Source organism: Podarcis liolepis (assembly GCF_965112155.1).
Source record: "Podarcis liolepis genome assembly, chromosome: 15".
Classification (NCBI taxonomy): domain Eukaryota; kingdom Metazoa; phylum Chordata; class Lepidosauria; order Squamata; family Lacertidae; genus Podarcis; species Podarcis liolepis.
In genome coordinates this window covers 9,133,913-9,143,821 of record NC_139566.1, presented here as the reverse complement: position 1 = coordinate 9,143,821, position 9,909 = coordinate 9,133,913, and the positions used below count along the sequence as shown (strand labels likewise).

Here is a 9,909-nt window from a genome sequence, read left to right as displayed (position 1 = left end):
TGCTGGCCACATGACCTGGAAGCTGTATGCCGGCTCCCTCGGCCAATAAAGCGAGATGAGCGCCGCAACCCCAGAGTCGGTCACGACTGGACCTAACGGTCTACCCTTAGAGTAGAGATCTAGAATCGTTTCAGCAAGGCAGGATCCTGCCAGGCTAGCAACAACATGGATCCGTCCTTAAAGATCCTGTCCCTTAAACGAGATGTGATGAAGGATAGACAACAAGCCCCTTGCAATCTTTCTTTTCTTATTTCTTTATTTCATGGATTTATACAAAATAATAATAATAATATGGCAAGCAACACAAGAGGTCAAAACGTTTGGCCATCCGCCCAGCCCAGACTTTGGAAACCGAGGATAATTCTTGCCAGATGAGGTGGAAAGGAATGGGACAGATCCAGACCTTACTTGGACACTCGGTGGATGGCTTCGTGATGACCACAGTGGATCAGATTCGGCTGCAGGGAAGGGTTTCTTCAAAGCATTTGACGGTGGTTCCCATTTGGCGAGTGTTTAGGTCTCAGACCTGTTTTATTTGTCCAGCGGCGATGTCAACCCCAACCCAGAACGCCCTTTGCTTCCCAACCTCTTCTCTCTCCAACCCAAGAATCACACACGGCCCCAACTCCTAGCCTCTTGCTCTAACCGCTAGCCTCTGCTTCCCTTTCCAGGGGAGGAAATTGAAAGCCATTACCCCTGAGCTTTGCACCCTCTCCCTTAGGCCCCCAGTAAATTGTGCAGAGAAGAGTTGAAGGGCCACAGTAAGTATTGGGTAGAGAGAACTGGGTCTTCCAAGAATTCACCCCCTGGTGGCTTATCAGGAGGTGAAGGGAAGACCACTCATGTATTTCAAATGCATTGAGATGAAGGACTGCATTCAACACAGCTAGACCTGATGTTGGAGGCCAGGGGGCGGGGCCACATTGGAACTCTGGCAGATCAAGGGGTGGAGCCAGTGCAGGAACTGGTGGGTTATGGGCGGAGCCTATATAAATCCAGTCTCTCCAAGCTGGTTCAATCACAACCCATGTTGCCACAGTTGTAGTTGGTTGGGCCAAGATTTGCATTTCTCCAGTGGTCGTAAATTCAGGTTGAGTGCTTGCCTAGGTCCAATCTCCATAGCTTCTCATCTTCTTCCGCCCACCTGATCTGGCACAGCCAAATCCAATCCATTTAATTCAAACTCCATAGCTTCTTTGCTTTGTGAATTTAGAAGACTAAAATAACACCCAAGGAAGAGACCAGGAGCTTGAAAACACAGCTAATGGAAGAAGCATCATCAACGCTATGGAAGCGGGCGAACCAAGATGGACTGGCCAAGCGGGGAACGAATTCCACCACCGAGATCAAAACTTTGGATTGAATGTATAGGTTTATTTTTAAAAATAATAATAACATTTCCAAGGTCTGGAACAAATAGTATTCTGGATTCCGGATCTGGAGAGAGGAGGGAAACATGGTGCTCTGGGCATTCTAGATCCAGGGGTGAGAGAACTGAAACATAACAAATCTAGAGGCAAGGGCTACTAATTTATTTTAAAAGTAAATCTCTAAAGAGTTCTGGATCAAATCTGGAAGATCTCAAACAAACAGACATGCAGACGAAGAAGAGTTTGGATTTGATATCCCGCTTTATCACTACCTGAAGGAGTCTCAAAGCGGCTAACATTCTCCTTTCCCTTCCTCCCCCACAGTATGGGGGCGTAGGGGGGGGGGTCGGCCTTAATTATCAAAACCAGAAAATAGGAACTTTGAGAAAGCATCCAGACGGTGAGCTGAAATGACCTCTTAAGGGTCCAGAGCTCCTCCGTTTGAAGGTTCTCAAGTTGAGCGGTCAGGAACCGAGAACGTCGGTGTACCTGGAAAGCTTACAACAATGCCATTCTAGAGTGGACTAGAGTGGTTAGGGTGGGAACCTGGGCTGGGAACTGAAAGTTTCCTGACTTAAAGGCGATCAAGCTCTAGACTTTGATATCCCAGAACCGAGCAAGGGGAGGGGATGGAGAGCACCCCGAAATATTAACACTGCATTGACAACACATTGACATCATGGCGGACAGTCTCTCGTTCTTCCTGTGTAAACGGTCCGAGGCCTTGTGGTTCTGATCCTCCCAGGTGTGCGTTACTTCTTACTCTTTGTGACTCGGCACCCCTTTGCTGCGTCTCCCATGACGCTCCAGTACTCGCCGAATTGCAGTTTGGCCTCGTCGCCATCGCCATGGCATTCAATCTTATCGTCCAACGTGCCAACGCTCTGTTTGGAGAAGAAAAAGAAGCTGTCAAAACCCAGCAGGGAAACCAGAAATTGGATTCACAGTTTGCGGGTTCTTTTTCCAGACTTGGGGGGGTTGGACTAGGGGAGCCCAGAGAGGAAAGTGGGTGGGGCAGCAAAGGTCAATAATTTCACCTCCACGCAGGAGGGCAGTTTCTGTGCCCGTACTCACCCCCCCCCCCTGTATCCTGGCAAGCTAAGAGGCATGGTCAGAATTCAAGGACATATTCCAGCCAGGCAAAAACACTCAGGGAGGATGCCAAGCAAGGGCAAGAAGAGGGCATGGCCTGGAGAGAAGGGGCAAGGCTTAGAGATGCCTGGAGGGCTGATCCTGAGGTTTCCTATCCCTGCATTAGAAATCTACCACTTCCATTGCTTTTTTCATTTTAAGCCAAGTGATAAATACCGTATTTTTTGCTCTGTAAGACTCACTTTATCCCTCCTAAAAAGTAAGGGGAAATGTGTGTGCGTCTTATGGAGCGAATGCAGGCTGCGCAGCTATCCCAGAAGTCGGAACAGCAAGAGGAATCGCTGCTGTCACTGCATAGTGATCTCTCTTGCTGTTCTGGCTTCTGAGATTCAGAATATTTCCCCCCCTGTTTTCCTCCTCAAAAACTAGGTGCGTCTTGTGGTCTGGTGCATCTTATAGAGCGAAAAATACGGTACACCTTTATTTTTTGGAGGGGGGGGTCCTTTCTCCTTTCTGCTGCTCCTTGGAAAAACTGCACCTCTCCCTTTCCCTGCTCCATTCAATGAATGTTTCTGTTCCATTCGTTTGTGTCAGGGATGGGGAATCTGCAGCAAGTCTTCCATACATTGTTGGAATGGGGCAACCCAGCCAGAGGGGTATTATTATTATTATTATTATTATTATTATTATTATTATTATTATTAGCTTCTAACTCCCATCAGCCCCAGCCAGCAAGGCCAACAGCCAGGTACTGTGGGAACTGAAGTCTAATAACATGGAAGAGCACAGATTCCTCCTTCCCAACTTGTATAGAACAAGAGAAACAAGACTGCAATCAAAGCAACGTTGGAGGAATGTGGACACATTGACCTGCCATTACTTCCACAGCTGAGTGTCTCGCAACAAGGATCTAGGCCTCTGCTCCCCCCCACCCCAAACTGAGGCCCTGCAGGCATTGTTGAACGCTCATCACCCCTGACAATTGGCCATGCTGTCCAGGTCTAATGGAAGCTGGCGTCCAAGAACATTGTTGGACTACAATTCCCATCATCCCTGGCCATTGGCCATTGTAGCTGAAGGGGCTGGTGGAAGTTGTAGTCCCTACGACACGTGTCAGGCCCCAGGTTGAGGGAAGCTGATCTAGGCTGAAGAGAGGAATTGCATCCCTTTGGTTTGGAATTGTTCCCCGACATAACGCAGAAACACTCCCCAAAAAAACTCTGCCACCCCCCGGCGGACGCCTGTCTTAGATTCTAGGTCTAGATTCTCTTCACCTCTGCTAAATGTGGCAACCTCTGTCCCACCAGGTCCCTCAGCTCGTTGGGGGTGATGCACTCTTTACGGCCCTTGACGGCGTAGCAGTGGAAGTTGTTGATGACGATTTCGATGGCCCTCTCCACATCGGTGAGCTCTTGAGAGTTCTGGGGAAGGAGAAAGACAAGGGGTGGAGTTATTGCGAGACGCAAAGCATCAGCACAAGTCTGTGATCTCAAAAGAAGGCAGTCAGACCGGCCCGACTCCCTCCTACGCAGTTACACCCTCCCCGAAACTCCATTAAGACTCCCAAGATTGCATACCATCTCTGGTGAGCAATCTGGAGATGATTATCCATTCCATTTGCACCAAACAGCTCAACTCCATTACAGAGGAAACCACAACACCCATCCTCTTCTGTGCTAGACCAGATAAGATATGTCCCTTGTCCACAAACATATCAGTCCAGAACGAATCATATCCTGTGTTGAAACTCATTCATTTCCTGACTCACATTCTGTCTGCATTAGAATGAATGAAAACTGAAGTCAAATCCATCCCAAATCTTCTGAAACTTCAGGAGATATCAAGAGTCTTTCTTCAACCGCTGGACATATTCCAAATCATTTTAAGACCTGGTTGTTGGTGTTGTTTTTTACAGAAGCCACAACTGCACCATACATTTAAAGCACCATGATCCCACTTTAAACAGTCATGGCTTCCCCTAAAAGGAATCCTGGGAGTTCTAGTTTGTTAAGGGTGCTGCTGAGAGTTGTTAGGACAACCCCTTATTCCCCCCCTCAGAGCAACAATTCCAGGAGCGGCTTAACAACCAATCCCTCTTCCCAAGGAACTCTGGGAATTGTAGTTCTCCTAACAACTGTCATCCTATTTCACAAACTACAGCTCCCAGAATTCATTGGGAGGAGGGACATGACTGTTTAAAGCAGAAGAAGTCAAAAGGGCATGGAGAGTCAGTGTTGAGGACTGAGATTCCCAAAGGGTACTTCCTCCAAAGTTGCACTCCAACTCCCATAAGCCCCAGCCAGCAAGGCTAATGGCAATGGATGGTGGGAATTGCAGTCCAATGACATTTGGAGGGGTATCAGCACTCTGATATGATATTGTGGGTGTCAAGATGCGCAACAGGTGGGCGTTCTATAGCCTCAAAGGATGGATGAGAAATCTGATTCTGTTCACATTTAAAGGCAAATTGATCAAACTGACGCATTACAAAACAAAATACAAGCATGAAAGACAGCCATCCTCCTAATTTCGCACTATTCTGAATTTTGCAGTGCATTTCTCTGGCCAAGTAAAGGTGTACAAAAACACAGGTATTGGTAAAAATCACATGTGCAGAAAAGTCTCATATTGGAGACTTTGCAGAAATGTGTCGATCGCAGCGAAATTGCATTCAAAAACAATTGTATAGTAAGAGAAATTCGCACTGAGGTGCTGACGAATTTTTGTGAGGACTTTTAAAAAAAGGGAAAACCCTGCAAGCTGATCTGGAAATGCGGAGAGCTGAATTTCAGACTGGAAAAATGAGGAACAGAGAGAAACGGAAACGGAAATGATTTGCCCAAACTGGCAGCCACGATTATTTGATGCACAACAAATCTCCAAAGCCCACTGATCCATCTGGTCATGTGCGCTGCAAACATGGATTAACAGTGGAGTAGGAAAGACCCAGGGTCTCTTTTTGCACCATGGTGTCTAGGGACATATCCTGACCCTCAGTTTTCAGCCATAAGAGCACCATACCACCAGACCCACCAAGACCCAGCCCGAGAGAGAGTTTGTGGCCTCTCGCCTTAACATTCCCACCCCCTGCCTTTCCTAATTATTACACAGGAAGTTGCCTTGTACTGAGCCAGACCCCTGGCCCATGTACCTCAGTGTTGTTTACGTGGACTGGCAGCTGCTGCTCTCTAGGATTCCAGGCAGAGGGCTCTCCCAGCCCTACCTGGAGTTTCCGGGAATCGAACCTGCGACCTTCGGCATTCAAAGCAGACTCTTTGCCCTTGAGCTATTGTCCTCCCCTGCTTTCACATATACTTTTAACTGGGGGTGCCAGGGACTGAACCCCAGACCTTTGGCATGGAAAGTGCATGTGCTGTGATTTCAGCCGCAACTCTTGCCCTATAAATAAAGGCCCTAGTCCTCAAAGTTTGGAAGAAGGCCCTGATTAAGACAGGAATGGAGGGAGCTGTTCTGTACTGAGTCAGACCTCACGGTCCATCTAGATCAGTGTTCTCCAAACTGTTTTTGGACTACAACTCCCACCGTCCCTAGCTAGCAGGACCAGTGGTCAGGGATGATGGGGATTGTAGTCCAAGTTGGAGACCCAAGTTTGGGAAACACTGATCTTCTCTGATATTGGCGCGCTGACCAACAGTGGTTTCAGGCAAGGAGAATTCCCAGTCCAATAGGTCTTACTCTTGAGTAAGTGTGCCCAGGGCAACAGCCCATAAATAACAAAGGGTTCTTGCTTCCTGCGACTGCCACCCTTACTTGGGGACTGAGTCCCACCGAAGTCACTGGAAGCGACTTCCGAGTAGACCTGTATAGGACTGTGCTGTGCCAGCATCTTTTTTAATGAAATGAAATGAGATCCCATTTTGAATCCTGAAAATCCATATGAAATCTTCCTTCTACACCGTGCTGCATTCCGTCGAGAGCTTACTGAATGTTTTTTTAAAAAATAAATATATTTTTAAAATTAGCAGGGAAAACCTGTTTGAACGCCGAGAGAAGCCAGAGCATTCGGGCGTTTCCCTGGATGAACGTCTTTCTCCGACCACAAAGCCAGTTGATCCAGAATATATATTCAAAATCAGCTGAGGGATCTGGTCTCCATGACAGAAGTCACTTGTGGAGCCTGCTGACATGTCATTCTGGACCCAATGTGCTATTTGTATTCAGGGCTGCTGGAACAGGAGGTGATCTGTACCTCCTTGGTAGTTTTTCTAATCTGCATCTTCTGCTGCAGTTTCACCTTCATGCACACGCACATACGGAGTTTACACCAACCTTCCCCAGTCTGGTGACCTCCAGATGTTTGTGGACTGCAATTCCCATCAGCCCCAGCCAAATGGGACAACGGTCAGGGCTGATGGGAGTTGTAGTCCACAAACATTTGGAGGGCCACAAGCCTGCCCGCCTGCCCCTTTCTTAGACACATGTCCCAGCCAATCAAGGATCACATATCAAATGCACTTACAGAGGTGTAGAGCAGGGATGAGGAGCTCCTATGTTGTTGGACTACAACTCCCATCAGCCCCAGCCAGCACTGGTCAATGATCAGGGATAATGGGAGTTGCAGTCCAACAACATCTGGAGGGATTCCCCTTCCCTGCATTAGAAGGAAGGCAAATGACGATTTAGTTCAAGGACAGGGAACCTGTGATTCTCCAGATGTTGTTGGGTCCCAACTCTCATCACACCCAGCCAACATGGCCAACAGGCAGGGGTGATCGGAACTGCAGCCCAGTAATATTTGGAGAGTCACAGTTCTTCCCACCCCTGCTGTATACACACGTCCCAACCAATCAGGGACCACATATTAAATGCACTTGCAGAGGTATAGCACAGGATGGGGGAGACTGTTGACCTCCAGTTGTTTGTTGGACTACAACCCCCATCAGTCCCAGCCAGGATGGCCCAACGGTCAGAGATAGTGATGGGAGTTGTAGTCCGGCAACACCCGGAGGGCACCAGCTTGGGAGAAAGCTGGCTTACGCATTCCCTGTCTGCAAATTTTGCCACCTGATTTCCCCTTTCACAAACCATGGCCCATGCTCAGTTGGCAGAGCACAAGACTCTTTATGTCAGGGTCGTGGGTGCAAGCCCCACGTTGGGCAAAAGACTCCTGCATTTCAGGGGGTTGGACTAGATGACCCCCGGGGTCCCTTCCAACTCTATGTTTCCATGAAATTTTCCACCTTCTCTCCCCATTTCCAGCGAACAGCATCCTAGGCGAAGACAATGAACTCTGACTCAGCACTAGACTTGGCAACCATCTCCGCTTCTAATAAAAATATTGCCAAGATATTCTCCCCCACCCCCCAAAAAAACCTCACCCCACGTACCAATCCCCTCTCATTAGGAGATTTTTCCTTAAAACATTTCAACGTGTCCCACGAGGAGGACCATTCCAGAGGAGATGAGAACTTTGCCAAGGTGGTAGACAAGTCTATTCTAGGCCCCAGAAAGTCAGTGTCTCACACAACTAGAAAGAACTGGTTTGGCCGAGGAGATCCCGAAATTTCCTTAGAGGGAATTGGTTGCGCAAGAGGATCTCTCCCTCTCTCCTGGGGAAGGACTGGGTCTCAGTGGCAGAGTGTTCCTAACCACATCAACCCTTTCTCCAGAATCATGAGGACATTAGCTATGGGGCAGGATCATAGCTGTCAACTTACAGATTTGAAAATAAGGGATCAGCAGCCTTGAAAATAAGGGATCAGCAGCCAAAATAAGGGATTTCCCGGGCACAGGTATGTTCAACTTCTGAGCCCCTCTGAGCCAAAGACAGAAAGCCCAGCCAGCAGCCAAATGAAGCCTCATCAATAAGGGACAGCAGCGGGACATGGCGCTGGGATAAGGGACTGTCCCGCCAAATAAGGGACACTTGACAGCTATGGGCAAGATATGTAGCCAAGTTACAAAGTACACACACTGTATGCAGAAGAGCTGCTGCCAGTCAGTGCAGGCCACATTGAAGTAGATGGAACAATGGTCTGACACAGCGTATGACAGCTTCCTATGATCCCTGGAACATTAATGGAAGAAACTGACTCCTATATTTTAGCCAACCCAATCTGGCTCCCTATGACCTGGGTTTCTCTGTTTCTCCCAGAAGCTTTGCTGAGTTTAAGATCCACAGATGATCCGAGAGGGCATCCTTTCCACCCCCCCCAAAAAAAACCCTACGCGCACCCCCCCTTCCAACACAGAATGAATCCACAATTTCTCCTCTCCATTCCCCAGAAAACCGAAAGACAGTCCCATTTCCCCACTCCAATTGACCTTTCTCTTCTTGCAGCAACCAAAGCCCATTGTTGATTCGGTTCGGTTCGTTCGGTTCGGCAAAAATCCCCTTTTCCGGAGCAAGTTGTGGCGAGTTGGTTCCTTGAGATCCGCTGGGTAGTTCCCGCAAAGAGGCTCTTAGAAATCCAACAAACGGCTGTTTTTCCTACGTGCGGCCAAACAGAAGGGAAGAACGGAGACTTTTAGCTTTCCATCAGATCCTGCCTTTTTTATTTCCCCACTCCCCCACCCTAGTCTGAGCATGTTTGGGAAGCCAAATTGTTGAGCTCTGCCTGAACATGTCCGGAGCGACGAAGCACACCGCTGAGCGAGAAAAGGATTGGAGTTCACGGGGAAGGGGTGGGAGTCCGGAGGAAGGGAAAAGCCCATTGCCACTACTATCCCAAACAGCAAACACCCCTTGCACCCCTTCTGTTTTGGGATGGGAGCCCCGGAGGAGTCCCAAAGGAGAGAAGTCCTTCTTACCTGCTCGAAGGGATCAGCTGTGCTGGATAGAACTGCCTCTCCTGCCACGGTTTTATATCTCAAGAAGGCGTGTGTTGGAGACACCTTCGGGAGATACCAGGAGGCGGTGGTGGCGCAAGGCATCTCCCTGCACCGCCTGGCATCCTGCCAGCGTGGAACTTCAGCGCCACCCATTTCCTAATTTTTTTAGTCACGGTGTGGCGGGTGAGCAATTGGTATGACAGGAGGCCAGTTTACGTGACTCTTCTTTTCCCTCCCCGCCCCCTCCAGTTTATCAAACTCGCCCGCTTTTCTCGTCTCGTGCTCTATCCCAGTGATCTCCAAACATTAAGGATCTAAGAATGTACATCCGTGGCTCCCAATTTTTTTGCTGCCACGCCTTATGGATTCCATAAACTCATCTCCAGCGCCCCCCTCTAAAAGCAGGGGCGCGGGTGGCGCTGTGGTCTAAACCACTGAGCCTCTTGGGCTTGCCGATCGGAAGGTTGGCGGTTCGAATCCCTGCGACGGAGTGAGCTCCCGTTGCTCTGTCCTGGCTCCTGCCAACCTAGAGGTTCGAAAGCAGGCCAGCGCAAGTAGATAAATAGGTACCACTGTGGCAGGAAGGTAAACAGTGTTTCTGTGCTCTCTGGTTTCCGTCATAGTGACCCGTTGCGCCAGAAGCGGTTTATTCCTG

General features: G+C 48.8%; 1 protein-coding gene across 1 annotated transcript; it reads right to left on the bottom strand.

Moving 5' to 3' along the window:
• Positions 1–238: 238 nt before the first annotated feature.
• On the bottom strand, positions 239–9,355 carry LOC310694718 (protein S100-A14-like). The gene is made up of 4 exons (XM_083478077.1): positions 9,234–9,355; positions 8,748–8,913; positions 3,737–3,883; positions 239–2,254 (listed from the first exon to the last, which is right to left on the bottom strand). Exons 2-4 carry the CDS (start codon positions 8,775–8,777, stop codon positions 2,123–2,125), a joined length of 309 nt encoding a protein of 102 aa, XP_083334203.1. The 5' UTR covers positions 8,778–8,913; positions 9,234–9,355; the 3' UTR covers positions 239–2,122.
• Between the last annotated feature and the right edge of the window lie 554 nt (positions 9,356–9,909).

What these genes read in the sequence shown, in the direction of transcription:
- LOC310694718 (XM_083478077.1), bottom strand. Translation starts at nt 8,777, where the DNA reads ATGGGCTTTGGTTGCTGCAAGAAGAGAAAG. An exon ending in GTTGCTGCAAGAAGAGAAAG is followed by an intron (nt 3,884 to 8,747) that starts GTCAATTGGAGT and finishes CTCCTTCCCCAG; the next exon opens with AACTCTCAAGAGCTCACCGA. An exon ending in GGTTGCCACATTTAGCAGAG is followed by an intron (nt 2,255 to 3,736) that starts GTGAAGAGAATC and finishes TTCTCCAAACAG; the next exon opens with AGCGTTGGCACGTTGGACGA.